The sequence below is a fragment of the Mytilus galloprovincialis genome, chromosome 12 (genome assembly GCF_965363235.1).
Source record: "Mytilus galloprovincialis chromosome 12, xbMytGall1.hap1.1, whole genome shotgun sequence".
In the NCBI taxonomy this organism is placed as follows: Eukaryota; Metazoa; Mollusca; class Bivalvia; order Mytilida; family Mytilidae; genus Mytilus; species Mytilus galloprovincialis.
The window spans coordinates 13,276,830-13,302,552 of record NC_134849.1 but is presented as its reverse complement, the minus strand read 5'-3'; the positions used below and the strand labels follow the sequence as shown (position 1 = coordinate 13,302,552).

The 25,723-nt window shown below is 31.9% G+C and overlaps 2 protein-coding genes across 4 annotated transcripts; one reads left to right on the top strand and one right to left on the bottom strand.

Moving 5' to 3' along the window:
- Window positions 1-653: 653 nt before the first annotated feature.
- Window positions 654-13,829, top strand: LOC143053484 (uncharacterized). Of its 3 annotated transcripts, XM_076226290.1 has the most exons (4): window positions 793-877; window positions 9,955-10,118; window positions 12,119-12,175; window positions 12,913-13,827. In XM_076226290.1, exons 2-4 carry the CDS (start codon window positions 10,021-10,023, stop codon window positions 13,388-13,390), a joined length of 633 nt encoding a protein of 210 aa, XP_076082405.1. In that variant the 5' UTR covers window positions 793-877; window positions 9,955-10,020; the 3' UTR covers window positions 13,391-13,827. The 3 variants fall into 3 exon arrangements, with proteins under 3 accessions (XP_076082404.1, XP_076082406.1, XP_076082405.1); XM_076226289.1 differs by lacking the exon at window positions 9,955-10,118 and having other exon boundaries at window positions 654-877; window positions 12,913-13,829; XM_076226291.1 differs by lacking the exons at window positions 9,955-10,118; window positions 12,119-12,175 and having other exon boundaries at window positions 654-877; window positions 12,913-13,829.
- LOC143053483 (uncharacterized) lies at window positions 3,325-24,268 on the bottom strand. The gene is made up of 6 exons (XM_076226288.1): window positions 24,103-24,268; window positions 16,616-16,697; window positions 6,527-8,253; window positions 5,660-5,857; window positions 4,829-4,990; window positions 3,325-4,041 (listed from the first exon to the last, which is right to left on the bottom strand). Exons 2-6 carry the CDS (start codon window positions 16,650-16,652, stop codon window positions 3,454-3,456), a joined length of 2,712 nt encoding a protein of 903 aa, XP_076082403.1. The 5' UTR covers window positions 16,653-16,697; window positions 24,103-24,268; the 3' UTR covers window positions 3,325-3,453.
- Window positions 24,269-25,723: the final 1,455 nt, after the last annotated feature.

The window sequence follows — 25,723 nt, the reverse complement described above, 5'->3', positions numbered from 1 at the left end:
ACTTTAAATTCTCTTTAATATTCAGTATAATTTCCTAAAGTTATTATAACCAACCCCTTTCAAGACAGACTTTGTCATTTCTGCGGCTCAATAGATATCGGTGACGAATATCATTATATCATGACATGTAAAGCGTTGGATGTAGCTATAGATAGACATTCTATACTATTCTGTACTATATTAATACACACTTAATCATGTTTTTAAAGTTAAAACTCTGAATTGAGACAGCACTATCGGTCATCTTATATACAAAAAATAATCCAAGTTCCTACAAATGTTACAGGTAAATCAGTCCTGCAAGCTACATGCAAGTTAAATCAAGTTTTTTTCAACCTAAGTGCATGGTATTAATAATTGTAAATATATATTTTCTTTGTTACTATGAAATGTAGTTTATTAAAAGTATTCTTTTTTAGAATGTCCGATTAATATGTGTACACAAACACAAGGTAATAGTTACAACAACACAAAGTATATTAATTAGGGTTGACATCTACTGACAGGTAAGTGTTCCATAGTTCCAGAGAATTTATGACAATACCCTGCATCCCTTGCCGTACACTCAGACAGAGGTATGGCCTCCCTGATGTAAGCCCCCCTAATATATAAACAATCATTTTCAAACGTGATTATTTCATAAATCATGGATACTAGCTTCAGCCAACCCGGTTCTCAACCTGCTCATTATAATCGCGCTATATGTACTATTGGATGTTTATGTTGTGCCAAACTCATCGCCCACAATGAGCCATGCAGCTGTTGGAAACCAGTCGCCACAGCAACAATCTCAACACAAACAGATCCAGGCATTAGCTACGGATACAGTTCCGACAGTTACTTCACCAGGGGCAATGTTGCCCATTCATTGCTTCATGTGAGTACACCACATAAAATATAAGTTTAAGGTGGTACACACCACTTTCACTAAAATTAATTTGGCTCGTTTAATTTTCACAAAGTTTTGAAGTATTTACTTCGACCTTTTGACAAAAATATAAAAAAAATTGAACCAACCATTTTATCAGAAAAATTACACTGGTTATATAGCAGTTTGACAGACAGTAATTTTGATCATTCAGAAGCTGAATTTCCCCTTAACAAAACAACGTAATTAAAACGTTTAGCTGATTTTACAGAGCTATCTCCCGGTAGTGTTAGGTACCACATTAATAGGAAATATCTGAAATTACTGGTATTTAGAGGAATGTGGAATGCATGCCAATGAGACAACTCTCATTCATTGTTTTACATCCTGTTTTACCATGTGAGATTTGTGTTGAATTGCGTGCATATTAAATATGTGTATTTGTTCCATATTTGATTGTGAATCTCGTATTGACTTATTAGTTGTTTGCTTTACTTACAGTGGAAATGTTTTCATGCATATTCATGATGCATCATGGTAATGAATCTTGTGAAAAAAATTAAAGATGTTGCCTTATTTGTATGAGTTAACTTGTTGAAGATGGTTATTTGAAAGTCCTCCTTGTGTTTAAATTTCATTGATTTCTATTTACTTATACTAAAGTTATTGTGCCAAAACCAAGAATAATGCTTAATTAGGCCCTTTTGGACCCTAATTTCTCAACTGTTGGGACCAAAACTTCCAAAATCAATTTGAACCTTCCTTTTGTGGTCATAAACCTTGTGTTCAAATTTCAAAGATACTTATTTACTTATACTAAAGTTATAGTGCGAAAACCAAATGTCTTCAGACGACGACGAAGCCAACGTGATACCAATAATTGACAATTTTTTTTTCAATTTTTGCGGTTGTATAAAAATACAAAGAATTTGAAGCAACCGTTTTTTCAGAAAAAATACACTGGTTATATATATATAGCAGTTTGACAAACACTAATTTTTCCCTTAACAACACAACATAACTCAAATTTTACAGAGTTATCTCCCTGTTGGGTTAGGTACCACCTTAACTGTTTTCTTTCATATAAAAACATGTTAGGCTTGTTCTGTCATTTTTATACATGTCCAGAGTATATTTATTCATGTGGTTTTGAAAAAAAACAAACAATTTAACGCTCAATAAGTGTGCAGGTATGCTTAAGAGTGACTGAAAACATTATTGACCTGTAACTGATGCCAATATAACTTCTTACTTGTTTAAAAACGTTTCAGCTATATGGAAGAAGGACATATTTGTGTACAAGAATATTTTTATTCATACTATATGAACACAATGTAACAAATTACACATCTGAAAGTCAGTCAATACAGCAAGATCAAATATATAAGCTATCACATGTAAAACTACCCTTGCAAATTAAGAAATAATAATTATCAATGATCATATGATACACTTTTATAAACTTTCAATAACAAAAAACATGTTCTTCCTTACAAATAAGTTAAACTTCAAAATTTATTGTGTTAAAAATGTGAACTAGTAACCTATCTATAAATTTTTATCATCTTTATTTCAATTCAGAAAAAAAACTAACTTTATATAAAATTATAAGTGTGTGATTTTGTTGATAAGTATAAAATACATGAGCTAGAGTTTGAAAACGTTTTTTAATACACACTGTTACAACAGTATTCACTTAAAATACAAGTAAGTACAAGTCAGCCTGATAAGCCAACTTTTATACTTATATATCCTTTAAATTTGTTTGGCTTGGCATTAATTTCAATCTTAAGAGATCACTTGAATTTATTTATAATTATGTACAGGTTCAAAGGATGTGTGACTCTCAAGATAAAATAGATTTATTTAGGTATATTATATTGTATGTACAGTTTGTACTGACAAATAGTTAAAATTCTTTAATACAAAGAATTAAAAAAAAAATCTATGTACACAAAATCTGTATAGAAACAGTCAAACTCTCTGACCAAGCATGTATCATTTGTACATGTAAGAAAGAATACACATGGTCTAAATTATTTTGAAGATAAATACTCGAAAACCCTATCTTTCTAAATAGCTTTAATAGTTTAAGATTTAATTATTTAATTAACCTTACATTCCAATATATAATAAATAAAGAACTACTCATATATAAACATATCATGAATACTGTCAGGACTGTATATTATGAAATTATTTTATTTTTGCTAAAAGTCATTCCAATAATTAAAACTCCCATTTTGAAATTTTTCTTTAAATCAATAGGAAATTTCTGAATATAGCATTTTATTCTTAAATGATAAAATATCAGTAATAAATGCACGCAATAATTTCTGAATATACAGTATTCAGACAGTTATATATGTGTAAATATGAACAGAATATTCTGTTTCATGTAAAAATATTGACTTTGCAGTCTGAAATAAAGATTCTTATGGTATCTTAATAGAAAAGGAGCTTTTATTTAACATTCATACACATTGGTATCAAAAAAGTTAAATTTAAACAGCAGTTTTGGAGAAATTTAAAACATTGTCTATATACATATACTTTGTCAAATAAGAAAACTGATCAATTACAAGTTAGATACATGTACGGACATAATGAAGTCTATCATTTTCTCTCCCAACAATCTGTGGAGCACTGACATCTTTCAACATAACAGGTTTCTGTGAGGTTTTATGCTCTAACACACTCCAGAATCCATCTTCATATCTTACATCATCAAATATATCAAGCAAAACCCAGGTGTATGTTTGTCCTCTCCAAACGTGCTCAAAAATCTTACAAATTGAACCAAATATTATACTGTCAACTAAAGAATCTGTTGAATTTTCATCTACAGTATACACATATGAATTTGAAGATCTGTTATTGGAAAAAGGTGAAAAATTAATTTTCCTGCCAGTGTTTCCATATGTAGTGTTTCCATAGGACCTTGTGCATGAAGCAAGTTCTTTGCCTTCCTTACTCATTCTTGCTACCAAACAAAAGTCATAAACATTGGACATTTCTCTCAAAATGTTATCATCAATAGAGAACGTTTTCTCATTTGTACTACAACTGTCATCTTTTTCATCTTCTAAAAGCAGTCTCTCTAGTTTACCAATGTCAATACCATCTTGTTTGACCTTTCCAGACATTATCATGTAGACACACCAATCGTAAATCTAAAAAATAAAGAAATGACCATGAGAAACAATTTAAAAAATGGATATTCCATTTTGCGATTTACATGCAAGAACGGAACAGAAACACTGGATTTGAGATATAAAATATAAAATAAGATTATGAATTTATATAATTGCTTTCCAGATCCTGCTCTATTATAAACCAAAGTGAAAACAGTAAAAACCAAACTTGCTGACTATTTTGTAATCAAAACACAATTCTTTAATCATGTTAATAATATTAACCATGAAATAAAATCAAGTCTAAGAATGTTCCTTGCTTTTGAATGTTTGCCTGTTATTCTGAATCCTCTGGTTTTTCTGATGTAGTGAGTGCGATTGACACATTCTGTTACCAAAACCCTTTCTTTTCCTTTTATATCTTATTAAAACATATATTGATTAAGATGCCTTATTAAAATAAAAATCCTTTAATTTTAAAGTTTCTGAAGGAAAACTGATGCTATTCATCCATTGTTAAATGCATAAAAATCTAGAGGTATTCACTTCCCACCAAATTGCTAAACGGTTAATATCTTGAAAGCAACCACAAAGACCCTACATGTTTCATGTTTTCTATTAATTCCTTGATTCATATACGTTGTAATTTATAATAGTATTTTAAATAGCTTCTTAATTAAGTAGACATCATTAAAACAGAAATTGACATGAAAATCTTGTGACAAAATTTTTCATGGTGGACTTGAGTAAAGATCTGGTGTTGAGACTGAAATATAACTATATATATATATATATGATAAAGTTGCCTTATATGGCATATACTTACAGCATAAGTCTCCATGATTGTGGCTTCAATCTTATTTTTATTTAAAGCTTGACGGGTTATCCAACTGTTTACTCTTTCAAATGGAAACAGCCACCTCCCATAAAGAGGACCAAAATTTGCAAATCCTTCTGGTATATGATGAAGTAGATGTGTTGTAATAGTCTATAACATAAATAAATAACAATGTATCAGTAATGGTTAAAATTAATATGACATACACTTCAGTAAACCACAAAACACTGCAAATACAATTTTCTCAAAAAAAATACTTGTAGAAGTAACTTTTTTCTTACAATCCCACAAAAGTGTTTAAGTTTTAAAAAGTAAATTCATGCCTTTAATAATTCTTCCCCAAGTTTTCTCAATTTTTGTATTAGAGTCCAATGTTTCGTCTCATTAATTCAACAAATAAACTGATTGTGCAAAGATCTTAATTATGTATTGGATTTTCCATGAAATTACACTTAAATGATTAGTAAAGACATCTGCAAAATTCTATTAGAGCAAAGAAATCATTAGAATTCAATAAAAGAACAATGAAGAAGATAGGATGATTTTTTTACTTCTACAAGTAAAAAAATCTGAATGTCTAAGGGACATAACTCAGCCAATATTGTTTTACCTACATGAATACAAGTAAATAAAATTCACCTGTATAAGTATCCTACAAATTTACTTATATAAGAATATTAATATTACTTCCCCAAGTCATTAAAAATAACATGTACAAGTAGTACCCCCTGACTGTAAGCTAACATAAGCAATTTTGACAATTATCTTTTTGTGTACTGATAAAACGAAATGCACATACTAATTAAGTTTGTCTCATACCTGTAATGCAATAGGGAAATCTCTTTCCACCAATGAAACAGCTTCACTTGTAGATTCAATAATGAATTCCAATTCGTTTTCATGATAAGATTCACTGGTCAGCAACTCAATCACATTAAAAAGCTTCCCTAATGTTGTCTCTTGTTTACTGGGCAATAGTCCTCGTAGACACCAAAGTGCAGCTCCACTGGTTACAAACTGAAAATGTCAAATAAATGGTCAAATACTTCAGTGAATCTATTGTTTTGTGTTGTGCATGCATGAATACATTGTACATGTGGGTACAGAAAAAACTTTTTTTATATAAAATTGGAAGAATGTACTGTAATTATCAAATTGACAAGAAAATTCACAAATCGTACTACAGTATTACAGCATTAAAATTGAACATCCAACAACAAATTATAATTGTCTCATTTTTTTAAATTTGCAATGAAGACCATTACAAACAAACATTCTGTTAGACATAGCCCCCTACCTGTTCATTGTACATTGTATTTGAACAAAATTCTAACTTAATCTATAACTTGTCAAGGTGTAAACATAATACATCAAGGATCATAGCTCTATACAAAATCACTAGACTAAACCAATATTAAACTTGACCTGTAACTTAGAAGATGTGGTATGATTGCCGATGCAGTGAAACAACTCTCAACAAGAGACCAAACATGCCAAATGACACAGAAATTAACAACTATAGGTCAATGAAACCTGAAGCAGGACAAACAAAAGGAGGAACAGAATGAAAAACACACTGTTCATAATTGGGGCATAAACAACATGTGTGCCAGTCAAAGACCCACATCATATACATGTTATCATTCTCCTAACAAGAACAACAAAATCAAAAGTCAAAATGTATACCTGATGTTTTCCATGCATAGTCCTCAGTGTCCATGGCTTTGAAAAATGCTGGTCTGGGTGGTAGTCATATCCTGTTGGATACACCAATGACATGGCTCTTTGATCAGCAATTTTAACACTTGATCTATCAAGTCTCCATGGAGCTGGGGGTAGTTCATTTTCTGCTGTCATTGATTCTACTCTTGCTTTTTTAGCTTTTTTCCCGTCTTCTGTATTTGATTTTCTTTTGTTGCTTCCTACAACTGTTTCCTCGTCATTGATGATGGTTCTGCTGTTCCATGAATCCTTAAATCGTTGAAACTCTTCTTCTCCACTCCGTACCTTTTTCCCATCATCTTTTCCTGTTATGAGGCCAAAGAGATTGCCAATTACATCTGCAATGGTGTGCATACCGTCAGGTTGCATTTGTTCTTGACGATTATGGTAAGGCAGTCTCATGAAGCTATATTTTCCTTTCAGTCCTGTTTTTTTCTGTAAAAGAGATTTTCTGTTTAGATTTGGAAGTTGATCATAGCTGTTTCTGATTTCTAATTCTTCTTCTTTTGTATAAGACTCTGGTTTACTTGCTCTGTCCTCACCTTTGATAGCAAAATCATTCTTTTCTTTTCTCAATGGATGATTTTCTGGTAAAAAAGCTCTATTGTTGATATGAACCACTTTGTGTAAAGACTTACAATAGAATCCTTCTTCCTTACAATAAGGACATCCACGGAGTGCAGCCTGGCTTGAAACATGTAAAATCTTGCTGAATGCGGGAATGTCACACATGTAATGCAGGAGTGCTATTCGGACTGATGTAGGGGCTCCTCTGTAGGCATTAAACATTGTGCACTCTGTCAGTTCTAGCAATTCATCTACTAAAAGGTCCAAATATGGATCGAGGTTTTTTGGCTCTTCTGTCTTTGTACCTGGAACAATGCCAACCAACATCATTGGTCCTAAAATATTTCGGACATTTACAGGCAAATTGAGCCAGGTGAGGATTAATGGCCACATCGACTTCTGAGTTGCCATACTTTTGTGAGGATTAAGCCCATCACAAAAAAGTGCCAATGGAACTGTACAGCTTTCCTCCATGTCCTGAAAGACTCCTCCATCTTCATACCAAGATTTATATATCTTTCCATCAGTTATGTCAGTTAACTTTCCATTGCAAAGATCTTGTCTGGAATAAAGAATCTTACATATATTGTCACTTCCAAAAATCCTTGAAAGTCTTGGTCCAATAGGCATATACGTAAAAGTTTTTCGTGCACTTAAGGACTCTGCTTTGTATCTTGGCTCTCCACATTTTGTACATTCTCTGTCTAATGAGTGGTCATTGTCACTTGTTTTGCAGAAAAGTAAGCAGTCATTGACACATGCATCATATCTTTTTGTTTCTATAATCATCGGTTTTATCATTTGATATGCTTCCTTATAAGATTCAGGGAGGCAGTTGGGAGTTGGTAATACTGTCTTCTCATTTTTTAGGCACATGCTCAGTGCTGTTTTAGACATTCCATTGTTAGCGCTGAAATTTATGAAGTGTCTAAACAAGGAGTCAAGTAGTGTTGTACGACAACCTGGATATAGTGGTTCTTGAAGTTTTTCGCTAAGTGAATCATCATTATTCTCTATCGGTAAAAAGTTTGGCTTCAGATATGAAGATTCCTTGATTGAATTACTGATGGTTTTAAAATAATTCTGTTGTTGTCTTCTTTGAGTCCTTTTACTTTTCCCAAGTTCTGAAAGAAAAGACAGATTTTAGTGAATTTGGAATTGTGTGATTGATATTAACTCAGATCATTATAACGAAAAATTAATATATAAACATTTAGCATTCTGATTTCTGTGAGTATTGCAAATCACTACATGTACCTCAGGGATCTCCATGGCCTGTTTAATGATAGCGCCCCCCCCCAACGTTCAAATGTCTTGCGCAATCGTCAAATGACTTGTGCCATCGTTCAATTGTCTTCTGCCATGGTTCAAAACTGGAAAGTTTTTATAGCCTGACACCATTTTATTAGCAATTTTAATCAAATGCATGTTATTGCATAACCCTCAGGCTGTTTTTATAGTATAATCCATTAGGGATAACCAGATTAAGATCGCTAATCACTTGTACCTGAGCTTGTACAGATAGATCAACAAAACAGACAGGAGAATATTATCTGAAGATAAACGATTTATTTGTCGAATTATCTAACTAAGTTTCCGCAAATGCTTATGATAATTCAGAGATCAAATAAATAAATTGATAATCCAGTTACAAAGTTTTAACAAGATGAACACATGCTTTTATTTTGACTTGCGCAATCAGCATCCCCCTTTTTTAAGAAGTACAAAATAAGGCGTAGAACAGTAATTGTTATTTCATCAGAAATAACTTGAGTACTGCTGTATTGTAACAATAATATATAGATATAGGAAGATGTGGTGTGAGTGCCAATGAGACAACTCTCCATCCAAATGACAATTTAATAAGGAAACCATTATAGATTAAAGTACGGCCTTCAACACGGAGCCTTGGCCCACACCGAACAACAAGCTTTAAAGGGCCCCAAAATTACTAGTGTAAAACCATTCAAACAGGAAAACCAACGGTCTAATCTATATAAACAAAACGAGAAACGAGAAACACGTATATATTACATAAACAAACGACAACTACTGTACAGGTGCAAACATTTCGTATTTTATAATCAAATTGATACATCCGCACTACTGCAAACCAGCCATACTGGTAATGGGTTCATGACTACTGAATTTGACAGTGTCCGTGAAAAATAAGCTCCACATAATTTTTAACCCCCATAACAATTACCAAAAAATAGCAAGAAAAATGCATTGGGACCTTCGTGACAGCTATTGGTTATTCTCGACTTAGGGAAAGGTAGGGGCATGAGGGCTTGGCCTTTGAAGGGTTAATAAAAACGGCAATCATTGAAAATATATACTTCTATATAGTATTTATAATGAAAATTCAAATAAATATAATTCAAATAAAATAAATTAGCATGTTCACCCATACTTATGTGGAGGGATGAAATACATTACATCGTGCTACACTGTACGGCGTATGATACAGTTTATGATGATGAAAGTTCCTCCATGGTTCAATTTTCATCCATGGAGATCCCTGGTACCTGTTACAAATTCATTTTATTGGAACAAAATCCGAACTTGATTTATAACTTGTCACAGTGTATACTTTTTGACAAATTATATCAAATCAACATCCTCAAGAAAGAAGACCAAAAGTGTTGAAAATTTATCATTTAAGTGACTATTTTTAGTCCAAAAATCATATCTCTGAAAAAAGTAATCCTACTGCACTATTCCTGGGGTATAAAAAAAAAAAACGCCATATGTTTAGTAGTCATTCATTTTTTCTCCAATTTGTTTTTAGTTTAAATTAAATTAAAATCATTTTACACTTGCAGAGAGCCATAAGAACCCTAGATGAAGTGTCCGACAATAGACACAAGACAATTGGAATTGTTAGAGAGATGTTTCCAGAGATACGCTCATCACCAAAAACCAACAAAAAGTTAAACCGTGCTATTAGAAGGTCAAAAGTCAACAGACAATACTATGGTAACCTCAAGTACGTAATTTTATTTTTTTCATGAATAGTTTTGGTTTAATGACAGTCAATGGACTCTCATCATTTGATGTGTTTTATTGTTCCATGCAAGAATATATATGGTTTAAGGGTGGGGACTGTTTACAACTTTTTAACCAAGAGGGGATGGGTATGACCCCAAGGGGCTTCCCTTTTATTTCATTTCATTTGTTTTATTACCCAATATTTCTTGGTTAGGGGTGGGGATCTCGTCTGATTACAAGATAAAAGCACATTATTAAATTGAATAGGGTGAGGTGACCCCCAGGGACTTCCCTTTTTTATCATTTAATTTGTTTTATTGTCCCATACAAGACAGGGTTGGCAAAGTATTACCCGCCCGGGAATTCCAGGATGGGAAAACCCGGGTTTTCCCGGGCTGGGCAATACTCCCAGAAATAGGTAATAGTGGGCAATACTGGGCAATATGATTTTCTAAGCTTATTTTAACACTAAATAGTAAAGACTTGGTACAGTTTCATAGTATAACAGCTAAATATATACTTTTTATACAGATAACCATTGACAGTCATTTCTAGAAATATATCATTCTCAATTTCATTCTCTTCTCTATTAATTCTATATGTAGGCAGAACAGAAGATTTGTACATTTAAAGATACCTTTTTAATTACAAAACATTATTTTAATAATCCAAACTTTGAAACATGCATTTTATTGCAGTGTTTAAGTGACTTGTTAATTTTATTTGTTATACATTCATATTGCTAAATAAACACCCTAAGGGGTCATGCCAATAAAACTTATAGAATTATAAGGGCTGATTATTGTTACATAAACAAATCTGTGTTCTAATCTGAATAATTACTAATTAATTAGTGACATTATTTAATTGTAATTTTTCTTACAAAGTAATTGTTAATTCTTAAATTAGGAGTTTTATCTATTTGAAAGAAAAAATTGTTTTGCTTTATATTTACAGTTTGACAATCTAGACAAATGCTAGACAAACAAAATAGGGTATAAATATCTTATTAAATATATTAAATTTGTGTATCACTGAATCTTCTTTAAAATTCAGACAAGTATTTTATATTACCCAGTATTGCCCATTATTACCCACTAAAACCCAGTAAAACCCGGGTTTTCCCAGTATTTCCCACTGGGCTGGGCAATACTCATAAAACCAGGGTTTTTGCAAACCCTGATACAAGAATATATATGGTTTAGGGGTGGGGATCTAGACGGTTTACAAGATAATAGCACATTCTCAAATTGAATTTTGAATCAAAACCAAAAATATACAGATCCTTAGATTAATATAACAAAGAAGTGTGTAAAGTTTTATGCACTAATCCTAATTTTTTTTTTTTGAGATATGGCATGACATGTAAAAAAAACTTCCCCTTTTTTACAAAATACTAAATAACTGAAAAATAAAATTTTGAATCATCACAAAAAAGTATATCGATCTTAAGATTAAATTATAACTTAGAAGTGTGTAAAGTTTTAAGCAATAATCTAAATCGTTTTAGATCTACAGTATGACATGTGAAAAACACACACCTGTTTTAGTAACAAAGTGCCGTAACTCAAAAAGTTTTAAAGTCTTGTTTTCACCAAAAAGTATACAGATCATTTGACCCTCATAATAAACAACTATAATAAGTTTTATGAAATTTGGATAAGTCGTTCTTGACTGACACCTGACATTTTTATTACAAAATACATGTACATCTCCTCAAAATTTTGACGGGCGTTTAAAAATTGTTCTGGAAGGTCTTATCACCAAAAACATGTATTCAAATATGACAATGTATGAAGGAAGAAAATAAGTTTAAAGTGTCATTTCAATTGTCAAAAGGTCACCTTGAGATATATTTCAAGGTTATCATGGTTATAAACTAATACCTCAAATCAAAAGACCATGATTGGTCCTAATTATATTAATTTGATTTATGATAAATTTGTCTTAATCTGTTTCGATTGCGATTTGTTTTATATTTTACTTTTTCAATTACAGGCAAAGAGCTGAAACACAGGGACAAACAGTGCGTCAGATGCTTAATAAGACAAAAAGGTAGGGCATCCTTAAATCAAAATCAATGACGGACTAAAATAAAATGCATCATAAAAAAAGCTCAACACTATAAGTGGCACTTTTTAACATTATTGAAGGTTCATTATCCTCTATTACAAACTAGAGGCTTAAAAATAGCCTACCCTAAAGATTTTATTGTCATTTTTCAGTAAGCACTGTTAAAGTCAGAATGTTGCTTATATGGTTAATCAAGTCCTCAACTAGCAGCCATCTTAGATAGCACAGACTCATCATAATTTCTATTATCCATATAAGATCATATTTTAGACCATTACTTCTGGACAATGGGGTATAAAATATTCAACATGAACATATTAATTCATGGAATATATTTGCCTGTTAATAATAGATATATTGTTATGTCTTAAACTAAAGTTATGGTGTGAAAACCAAGAAATGCTTATTTGGGCCCTTTTTGGCCCCTAATTCCTAAACTGTTAGGACCAAAACTTCCAAAATCAATCCAAACCTTCCTTTTGTGGTCATTAACCTTGTGTTCAAGTTTCATAGATTTCTATTGACTTAAACTAAAGTTAGAGGGCGAAAACTTAAAGTACTCTGACGACGCAGATAACAACGCCAACGTGATATCAATACGACCAAAATTTTTAGAATTTTTGCGATCGTATAAAAATCATTGTAATAAATGGGCCCTTTAATTGGAATACAATTATCTTTAATATCTTATCTTATTAATTAGGATTTTTTAATTTCAGACTTGAATCAACTTGTCCCCTTGATGACCAAACAAGCACAGACCTGATGACAATCGATCCTGACCGAGAACCAGAATTCAACCAGCAAGATGATTCTGATACCAACAACACAGACCTTGAAGCCAACACACCGGTTGAAGCAAACAAAACTGCTGGAGCCAACATAACAATTAGAGCAGAAATTCATCACAAGTCCAATGATACAGATCATCATGATCATATAATATATGAAGCAACACCCATTCAAGACTTAGATGCTGCAAAGCCAACTGATGAAATATCAACTGTTCCAACTGAAGAAAAATCAACTGTTCCAACTGATGAAATATCAACTGTTCCAACTGACGAAATATCAACTGTTCCAACTGACGAAATATCAACTGTTCCAACTGAGGAAAAATCAACTTTTCCAACTGATGAGATACCAGCCGATGAAGCTTGGGAAAAAAAACTGATCCATTATTGTCAACATTTTTAAATTATATTTCTGTTATCATGGTTATCACATGTTATTTATTATAAAATAATATATATATCAAAAATTGAAAACCTATCAAACTGTCCCTGTTTACTTGGTATGAGCAACTTTGAGAATGTTTAAGAATTTTTTTAATTGAAATATATAACTCAAATTGTTTGTGTAACCAGAACAGTTTTTTTTTATAAACCTTGTACTTTGTTCATAACGATTTTTTATTGACATATCTTATCATCATCAAGTCATCCCTAAATTAGCTAAAAAAAAAAAAAACCAAAATGAAAGAATATTACTTTAAAACCCAAAAGACTGATATCATCAAAACCTAACTGTATGAAATTGTATGAACATTAAAGATAAATTGTAGGCCTAGTCTAATGATTACAGCACCTAAAATTGTGGCATTATATTTCTCATGTTTCTACATTGTAAATGTCTAAAATAGAATGCCCAAAACTTTCATGTATTGATCTTTTGTAAATTCAACAAAACACGATACATGCATGTATGATTAAATGAGTGAGGAAGGATAAATTAGGATATACATATTTTTATATTTTTTGTATATATATATATATATATATATTCATTTTTTCATTCATGTATGATCATCAATATACATGTATATTCCACATTGTATTTATTAAAAGAAATGCCAAAGGCAAATATAACATCATCAAGTCTTTCTTTAAATATTTTTTATCTACCAGCTCAGCCATAGAAATAGAGGTTTGGCATTCACAGCACCGAATTAATACTTCACATTTTGCTTACTTACGAATGAACATATGTACTACAAACTTAACAGAAATTGACAGAACCAAATGTACATGTATATCTACACATGTTACAGAACAAGGACTGTATGTGGTTTTTTAATTTCAAGATCAGTAGTTAATAATATTATAAAACATAAAATTTGGTATGAAACTTCTCAACAAAGACTGAAATGGTGTTGAAGTTATTAGGTATAGGCCACCATACAGGTTTCAACAATGAGCAAAAAACCATACAGAATACATTGTAGTAATACTGTTCCTAATGGTTAGGTAGACTTTGTTTTACCATGTACACAAGAGACCAAGTGCAGCATCGGTATTGAGAATCTGGTTTATAAAACAACCAATATTGAATAATAGAAATAATGCCAGAAATATCTATACTATTTAACCAGATGTGTGTCAATTCTCTTCTTTCCACAATAAATTAATCATCATGCCTCTGTGTCCTATAGGTACAGTGCATAATTGCATTTGTCATCCATTCATATAATTATTCAGATTTAGTTTTTTGGGGAGAAAAACGAGAAAAAGGCGTCCTGATATGTCAGATTAGACTTCCAGTATGTGTTTTTCTGTATACTATAAACATACATATACTACGAATGAAGTGTATTTGCTGTCTGATATTCGTCGTTAGATGAAATTTTAAGTCAGATTAGACTTCCAGTATGTGTTTTTCTGTATACTATAAACATACATATACTACGAATGAAGTGTATTTGCTGTCTGATATTCGTCGTTAGATGAAATTTTAAGTCAGATTAGACTTCCAGTATGTGTTTTTCTGTATACTATAAACATACATATACTACGAATGAAGTGTATTTGCTGTCTGATATTCGTCGTTAGATGAAATTTTAAGTCAGATTAGACTTCCAGTATGTGTTTTTCTGTATACTATAAACATACATATACTACGAATGAAGTGTATTTGCTGTCTGATATTCGTCGTTAGATGAAATTTTAAGTCAGATTAGACTTCCAGTATGTGTTTTCCTGTATACTATAAACATACATATACTACGAATGAAGTGTATTTGCTGTCTGATATTCGTCGTTAGATGAAATTTTAAGTCAGATTAGACTTCCAGTATGTGTTTTTCTGTATACTATAAACATACATATACTACGAATGAAGTGTATTTGCTGTCTGATATTCGTCGTTAGATGAAATTTTAAGTCAGATTAGACTTCCAGTATGTGTTTTCCTGTATACTATAAACATACATATACTACGAATGAAGTGTATTTGCTGTCTGATATTCGTCGTTAGATGAAATTCTAAGTCAGATTAGACTTCCAGTTAGCGGTTTTCTGTATACTTTTGAACATACATATAAAAGTTATTCATGTATTATTAAAATCAATAGCAAACAAAAAAAACTTATTTTTTTGTGAAAAAAGCATGAGCCGGGCTATAAAAACAATAATCCTGTCCCAAATCACCTATGATTTGTTGTTCTGAAATTCTTCAGTTATTAAATTTTTTTACAAAAAAAAAGATGTGGTATGAGTGCCAATGAGACAACTCTCCACAAGAGACCAAAATGACACAGAAATCAACAATGAGTAAAGCCGATACGGCATAGTCAGATATAAAAGGCCCTAAAATGACAATGTAAAACAATTCAAAGGAGAAAGCTAACGGCCTTATTTATGTACAAAAAATGAACGAAAAACAAATATGAAACACTTAAACAAACAAACAACCACAAAATCCTTCCTATGACACTTTACATACTTTCAAACACGCTTTGAATGCCTGCAATTTCGCGGGTTTGTTCTAGTTAATTAATAGATGTAAACTCAAGTCGCTAGACACTGACTGAGGGGTGGATGCAATTAATACTTGCATTGTCACTGAATTGTGCGATAGCATTAAATAATATACAACATTTCCCACAACTGCACTCACTATTATCAGGATACATGTAAAAAAATGTACATGTATATATCAATGTTTTTTTTTAACAATCAATAAATAGTTACACAAATGTAGTTTCATCACAAGTAATTACTGGATATCATTTGATATATCATGGTATTTAATTTCAATATAATAATGACACTATCAATACTGTGATACAGGAAATATCTCTTCATGCAAGATTAAACAACCTCACATACCCCACATCCACACATTGTCTTTATAGGAGAAATTAAATAATGGTAAGAAAAATATAAAAAAAAATCCTGTCTTTATGCACATCTACGTAGTATGTCCTTATTATCTTCAAAAAGCTTCATTAAATTCTGTTACAGTGTAGTTTCAGAGGAGTTGCTATGACAAGAAACAGGACTGACGGATGGACGGGTCAAAAACATTATACTCTCTGTGTCTTCTTTCCATGGGGTATAAAAATGATAACAGGCCAGCCCCAGGACCATAAAAAAATACAGTTGTACAAATTAACATTTTTAATTATTTGTATATTGTACTTACCACATATATCAAAATAACCAGAAAAATCCATATTCATCTAAGGTAATGTAACCATCACTTTGTACACGTACAATGTATTAACCTAAATGAGACAAAAGTTAGGAATTAATTTTACATATATTTAGACAAATTTCTTTTTATGTTGTTATTCAACATAATGTTATGATCTACAAATATCCCCCCTAACCCCCTATCATATTACAAGAGTTTATGTGAGTTAATTTAACATACAAAAAATAGATATTTAACCCCTCTTTTGTGGTTATAAACATTGTGTTAAAATTTTTTGATTTCTTTTTACTTATATAAACACAAAAGTTATAATTCGAAAACAATCCGTGATACCAATATACAACCATATTTTTTTTTGTTGCGGCCGTATAAAAAAGAATGAAGTCTGTGGGATTAAGAAAAGCATGAAATGTCCATAGACTCGAACTGGTCTTACCTTTTTAGCTTGCCAATATTTCATTATGTTTTAAATCATTGTCTTATTGGTCAATGTTTACAAACTCCTGATGTACAAAATTCCAATTAGGATGTGTATTCGAAAGTTGACTTTGCGCATGTGTGTACATGGTGAAAATAGAAGAAAACTTACAGAGGCTTGAAATGGGGAAAATGGTCCTGATTTTATGTTTGGTGATGAAATAAAGTTTATTTGAGACTTAATTTACTGATGTTAACTTATTCTATAATTCAAAGGAGTACATGTAACACTTCTTTGTGATGAAAATACAAGACTCTTATGGTAACCTTATAAGAGATGGTGAAATTGCATCACTCTTTATCTTAGCTGTAACTAAAGCTAGGAACGTGGCCATAGTTTGATAAAATACAATATTGTCTTAAGGGAGCTACCATTTGATTTTTATGGGGGGGGGGGGGGGGCTAGGATGAAAAATTTTGTCCTGCATTTTTTTTTAGTTGTAATCTCTGTCCTGCCTTTTTATTTTTCACTCTATTCGGTCCTGCCTTTTTTTTATTATAGTTTATCCTGACTTTTTTTTACCTAAATTGTCATCCTGCCTTTTTTTTTTGCAAAGTGTCTCATCCTGCCTTTTTTTTACGCAAAACTCCTGTCCTGCCTATTTTTTTCCAATTTCATCCTAGCCCCCCCATAAAAATCAAATGGTAGTTCAATCTGCCATCAGGGGTTTATCTGGGTATTTTGGGGAAAAGGACCCTGGCCAGTTTAGGGAATTTTTTAACGCGGTTTTCAATGAAATTGGGAAAAACAACCAATATACCAGATGTTAGTTTTAGTGGGATTAGTTCATAAAATTATTTTTTGTTGGTGAAAATAAAGTAAGGACTACACCTTCTTTGTTTTTTAAATATAACAACATGGCATTTCAGTTTATTTGAGTATCAAAATAATGAGTTCCAACTTCAGGATAATCCCGATTGTTACATTTTTTTGATTTTGACATGAAAATTTGTGAAATAAAATATTTTCAGGCCATTCATTAGGAGGCGGTACCCGGTACTTTTACCCTCCTATGTTATTTACTAGTACCGTCTAAATGTAGGAATTTTTATATAAGATATTCATGGAATAAATTGAAAAGTACCACCTAGAAACATGGAAAGTACCAGTCAACATGAAAGATAATGAAACCCCTGTATTTTAAGTTCTGTATAAAATATATCCTGTTTCTATTTTCTTTTTTATATATCTTTTAGTTTTCAATTTTAGTGTTGCTATGATAGCTGTCACATGTTTGGTTCTTTTCATTTTTTATTTACCGTATTTGATTGACAAACCCGGAATTATATACTTGTCCGTTTCCGGATTTGACCTGGTTTTAGTTTATTCCCACACTTCCTGTTTATTTATTAATGGCAGCCATTGTTTGTCAATGTTGTTTTCATTCAATATGTTTCAAATTGGATTTACACATTACTTGTTGGCGATTTTTTTACATAAAGCTAGCGGTTGAATAAAATAAACATCTCTGTCATGAATAATAAAGATTAAAATGAATTTTGTGATCATTTGGGAATTTTGCTGCCAAAATTGGGAAAAATGTAGGGTTTTTGCCGTTGGGAATGGGTCCGAATACCGGACCCTGTGGAATGCTAGAAAAATCCATGGCCATGCATAAATAGATTTCCAGAAGATTTTTGCTTATTGACTAGAAGTAAATCTTAGTCATATGTCATGTATGTCAGATTCTAAAATAAATAAAATACAATGTCTAATTCATGGCTCATGCTAGCAGGCGACATCAGTGTTCAAGTCGCTTTCCAATCAATTCCTTTTGCCTAACCATCAAAAGTGAAATCTAGTCATGCTGTTGTCACCTGACCATTCTCTATTTAGTTGCTTTCATGGATCATTCTTAACAAGTCAATGAAACATAATTTATTTTTATGATAATTAAAAGATTTGGACTTAAATTGTATACTCCAACTTGAATTGAACAATATAAAAAGAACATTATTTACATATATAAACTCATCATACCGGTAGACACTTAATACTATAGTACTAGAGCACTTCTCTCTCAAATCTCCACTTCTCCCTATCTGTTTCAAAGAGAGTCACTTGCAATGTATCCCTATGATTCTGAAGCATGTGAGCCCTGTCTCCATGCCAGCTATTAAATTTTATCAGTGTGTTTAAATTTTATAGTTAAAAGATATCTAGTATGATTTACAATATATGACAATGCCATCACAGACCAAAGGACATTGAATATAAATCAGGTAAATGTAAAGGTGAGGCCTAAAATAAAATTTCATTTGTTTGGCATTGACGCCCGACCCACTGAAAAACTTGCCGCCCGAATAATTTTATTGGTGTTTCAAAATTTGTATTTTTTTTGTATTAAAAAAATCGGAAAACCGCCGGAATTTTGATCATATCCGCGGAGTTTGTTTCCGGGCTTTACTTATTTCAAATCATGATCTTTAAAGTGCTTGTTGTACACTGTATTCAGAGCAAGCGTTTGAATGACATAGATTCGATAAAAGTCTGCAAAAAATGTCAAAAAGACAGGCAGTGGATAGCATCCACTTATGCTTTAGTCAAGGGAGAGGAACATTTTATTAAAAATAAGATGTTCACCTATTCTTTAGATGGAACATGGGTTGATGTTCTGAAAGGCCTTTTAGAGAACTCAAATGTGGTCTTTGGTAAAGCAGACAGTGACACTGTAATTTGTTGGTGTCTGCTTTGCATCCTCACATCAGGAAATATAAGTTTTTCACCCAGACATGACAGAACAAACATCTGTGGCTTTAACCTCTGAAAGATCTCTTAAATATGTGAAATCTATCATTGGCAAATTTTCCTTGAACCAGATAACAAAGCATGTTGCCATGTTAATTCCAAAACAATGTATTCTTTGACCTATAATTGATTACTTTTACAAGTTGTGACTTGGATGGAGAGTTGTCTCGTTGACACTCATACCACATCTTCTTATATCTATTCAAGATGATGATGCATTGGCTTGATGGCTGAAAGGTGTACCTGCATGAAAACACCAAAGCTAAAAGACCAATATGGTCCCAGATTTACAGGTTTATAGTAGTTTTGTACCAGTAGAGGTTAGCCTGGTACAAAACATACATATTTCAAAGACTAGCCTCTTTTGTGTGTCAAGAATTTATGAACCCAACCCCTCTCTTTCTTCTTAACATGAATAAGATAATTCTTAAAACAGAACAGATATCTGACGGCAACATATTTATAAATGTATCTACTGGTAGTGTTCCATTGTTTTAAGCAAACCAAGGGCTCATGAATTTAACGGTATTTATGTCATGCATGTCCAGAACCCTGTGAATCAAACAATCATAACAACCTTAAAATTTATTTTAAATTATCTGTAAAAATTGTCTGTCCTACAGCATATTTATATTTTGAAATTATCATACTTTTACTGCGGTTATTACAAATGCAGTATAAACACCCTGCTAGGGTGAGGCATTCATGACTGTTCTTGTGCCAACCTTCTAAATTTGTAATATTTTGCTATTCTCAAAGCTGATCAGGGGCTGTAGTGGCTTTGACCATTTGGTAGTTCCGCAAAATTTGCATGTATCAATGCTAGTCTTATCACCTCTAGGGATAAGTGCATGTATGCATTCACAAAATTAAGGTTAGATTGTCATGACATTTATAATAAGGTTCCTCTGTGCACTACGCTTTCGTCCACCAATAAAACTGACTGTAATGAACTTGCCCATATGGTGTAGAAAGTTACTTTTAATCCCATCAAACAAGCAAACAATCAAAGCTTTAAATCATCTATTTGTACAAGGAACTGTAGTGGTCGAACTGATTAAAATATGATAAGTTTACCAAACTGAAGGCAATTTCAAGATGTGACATTAAGCCTCTATTCAATGGACAGTCCCACAATTAAGAATCAATTTTCATGTCTAACATGTTACATGGTTAATGTCAGTTCCCTACCACAGATATGTTTCTGCTGGGTACTTTGGTTTACTCCTCCAAAAAAACTGAATGTTTGACATGAAATTATCCATGTGTTGTAGAATGTGACATTAACCCCTAACAAAGAAACCATAAGTTTGTACACACAACAATGCTGCACTGCTTTTGGCTGTGATCTAGAGTCATCATGGTTGTGATATATAAAGATTTTAATGATGTAAAAAAAAAAAAAAAAAATCCCTACCTACCTACCCACCTGCTGATGGTGTGAGTCGGCAATGCCAAACAAACAATTTGTTAAGGGTGGCCTGAACAGCATACAACCATAAACGAGCAAACTTTTGTTCATCTTTCTATAGGTACTCACAGTGTTCTCCCAAGGGCCTTTTAACTTCATGGTAATGTGATTTTACAATTTTTAATGTGATGCTATCTGAAGTGGTTTTCTTATAAATTATGCTATGGATGTGTTGCTATACATTTTAATAACTAGATGGTTTTTCAATTTCCCCTTATTACCACGAAACAACTACATGCACTATACATACAAAAATATGTAAATTGCTCTGACTATGGTCATTGCAATTCATTTCCTTAATGACCACTCTACACCTACATGTACATTTGTATCTCCAGTACAGCCCGGTTTTATCAGACTCTAAATAAATCTTAATTTAAGGTCTTACAATGACAATGTTTGTCTCTCATGTTCCATAACTAAATGGCCAGCTATTTTTAATATATTAATTACGTGGTACGTTCACATGTACAAAAATGTATATGTATGATTACTATTGATACAAGTCTCCACTAGATCAAATATTGTAGCAGTTAGCAAATATAGGTGAACATGGTAAACAGCCTTCAATAATGAGCATTTATACACCTTTTTTCTTGGTTGAAATTTCAGGTATAAATTGCTGTTGTATATTAGTGAAATCCTTCATATAACAACAAAATTATTGGCCTAAATTATGTACAAAAAAATAACAAACAAATATACACATGATACACGGCACAGACACCATACAGAAATTGAGAATGTGGCGGGGTTAAACATCTAAGCCGGATCCTAACCATTCCTCTAACCATAGGTCAATGTAATACATAGAAACCACTTAAAATTTAAATCTGAGAAAATCTTGCTACTAAATTATCAATGCATGTACAAATATATATCAACAATATTTTCTCAACTGAGTGATGGTGCTAATCTGTAACATTTTAATTTGCATAAGGACAGTACTGGTTTATATGAAGCTGGGTGTGATTTAGATGTTAGTTACAAAAATGTAACTTGTTATAATTATTATTACTGATATCTATACATGTAAATCAACTATCAGTCATGTCAGTGTCACCAAATGAATATTACATGTACAAAAAAGCTGAGATGAATAAAATAGTTTAAAATTGAACACAATTGAGTAATAGCTAAGTATTTAAGACTCTGCTATTAAATTCCCCATTTTTCCTTTCTTAAATTAAAGAAAGTAATGATTTTCATATACATGTATGACGATATTTTACAGCTTTCTGAAAGGGATTTTTTTATTTAGGCAAGCACTTTCTACTGCTTTTTATGCTTCTTATAATGTAATATAAAGGGTAGAAAAAAGTTAATAATCAAACTCCAGAACTAGAGACCCCTTGACCACCAAACTGTGAAAAGTCAACCTCCACCAATGAAACTTCAGGAAAAATTGAAAGTCTGTGTTAATGCATGTACTTTTAAGAATACATTTTTCATGTTTTTCAAAATACATTAAGTTTTAAGTAGAAGTACAGATTAGTTATTTTTCAAATAATTTATTCATATTCATTGCCTTGTCACGCATATGTTCTGAATTACACTTGCACCTTAAGAAAGTTTCTTATTCAAATATTGTAAAAAATTATCAATGACAGTGGACAATACTTCCTTTCATTCTTTTAATGTCAACAAGTTAAGGCTCCCAGTTGAATGACATAATTTGACCTTCTTAGGCCCGAGAACACAGTTATTTTGTAGTGCATTTCTTTTAGACAATAAATTCAAATTAAAAAAATCTGCACCTGCTCTTTCTCAAAATGATTTTACAGTGTAGTGAACTACCAGTGAGACAAATAATATCAAAATTATACAAACTTCTACCAGCTCTAACTCAAAATATTGACAAATCTGTGTTAAGGGGATGTAGAATTCAGTTTGACAGCTTCAGACGTGCTAAAATTTGACCTTTTAGAACTGGACTAATTTACTTCTTAACATAAAGATTCAGCACCCAATTTTTTTTGACATGTAATTACATCCCCCTACTTAATATTGCATGCATTTAATATCAAGAAATAAATTGGGAAAGTGTATCAAATAAAACATGCAAGTTATACACTGTTTACACTAGGGACTATATTTCGTAGACAACGAAAACCAAAGGACGATAACTGTGTCCTTGGACCACATGTATAATGGTTTACTTTTATAAATTGTTATTTGGACGGATAGTTGTCTCATTGGCAAACACACCACATCTTCCTATATATCTATGTATAACAGTGTGTAGAAAAATATTCAATACACTACTTTGTGAATTCTGTCAGTGAATATTTCATCAGGGGGGGGGGGGGGGGGGGGCAATAGGGGTCTGTTAACAGGTTAACAACACCTAGATTTTGGCAAAAACAGGTCACAAAAAATGCTGATAACATTTAACGAACAACTTGATCTCAAATAACAGTTACCAGCACCTTGAAAAGGGCCATAACAGGTTAACACAAAAAGGTATATTTCCCCCACCCCATCCCCACCCCCTCATTCCATATATTTTTTTTTAAATAGAAAGTTCAGAAATATACTTTTGTGTGAATACAAGGGATTTTCAATTCAGACTGAGGTGGTGATGTTTCAAACATTTATTAGCACGGAATTCACTGCCAAGTTATCAATTTTAATTTGTTATGATGGAGTGCGGAAACTGAGAGCCTCTAGGCTCTTACTCTGTAAATTGCAATATATCTATACATTTTTACATTTATAAATGATATTATAAGGCCGGTGGCAATATAAGATAGTTTTCTATTAGAAAAATCTACTTACGGGTGTCTACTATTTCCGATGTAATTTACAGGTTGTAGTTTGTTCGGCTTCAGCATCTAAAATGGCGCCAACGATAGCGTGCCTCAATCGATACTCCTCTGGGGTCACCTTAAACTACGTAGAGTATTGCAAGAGTCTTCCGAATAATTTGTGCACTGCGAGATTGATTGGCAACTTTTGTTATTTAATAGATTTTTCCTGCCTCAAATTTACCCAAAATGAAATTTATATGGAAAACATAAAGAAAATAAGTGATAATGTTTTTTTTTCATTTCCAATATTAAAAAAAAATACATCAAAATTTAATTAAACATGATTGTACGCGTTTTCAAGTCACTATGATCATCCCGACATCCCGTATTTTTTTAAGAACATCTGTAATTCTTTAATTTATAACTGATAAGTCAAGTTGACAAATTTTTCACCACGGCACCAGTCAGTAATTGCACAAATGTATTTGCAATCACTTATAAAGTTTCAGATGCTTTAATATTCAATAAATAAATAATACTTCGGCAATCTGTTGATTTTTAACTCAAGTCGCAGCGGTTTGTGCAGCAGTTTGACTTTGAGCTACTTATTTTTTTTAATATCAAAAATATTAATTAATTAAATAGGAAGAAGCAAGAATTAAAGTTGATTATTTTTTCTATTTAATTAAGGGGACATGGTACACTTTCAGTTAACATAAACCGTCTTCTTTCTAATTTTTATTTTATTCTTAAAAGGGGAGCAACCCCTGATAATCACTGTGAAAGTTTCACCCGTTTTTTATCCAAATTTTAAAAATCTGAACATGCCTTGACACGGTCTGACAACATCTTAACGTAATTTTCTATCCGTAGTCTGTTTTGGTCTGACACAGTCGTAACGGATCTTAACAGCCCGCTAGACGATTCAGTCTTTTCCGTCTTGACATGCCTTAACGAACTGATTTACCTGATGAGGCTATCGATCTGAACGACGACTGAACGACCTTAAATATCTTGACGAATTTCTCTAGCGGTAAATCCAGTCAATCAAGATGCGATCAGACCAAAATGACCGTTTCAGACTGAAATCGTGCTACTAGTGAGGTTAATACTGGATTCTTTTCATTAAATTAAAGGTTAATACTGGATTCTTTTCATTAAATTAAAGTGTAATACTGGATTCTTTTCATTAAATTAAAGTGTAATACTGATTCTTTTCATTAAACTAAAGGTTAATACTGTATTCTTTTCATTAAATTAAAGGTTAATACTGGATTCTTTTCATTAAATTAAAGTGTAATATTGGATTCTTTTCATTAAACTAAAGGTTAATACTGGATTCTTTTCATTAAATTAAAGGTTAATACTGGATTCTTTTCATTAAATTAAAGTGTAATATTGGATTCTTTTCATTAAACTAAAGGTTAATACTGGATTCTTTTCATTAAATTAAAGGTTAATACTGGATTCTGTTCATTAAATTAAAGTGTAATACAGGATTCTTTTCATTTTTTTCAAGAAGCAACTGTATTGTAAGTCAGCAACTTATAAACTGTAGAACCATTCGACAACTGAGCACCGTTTGTTCCCATAGAAATGACAATTGTTTGTTAAAAAAAACCGTCTTATAAATATTAAAATATTTTGAC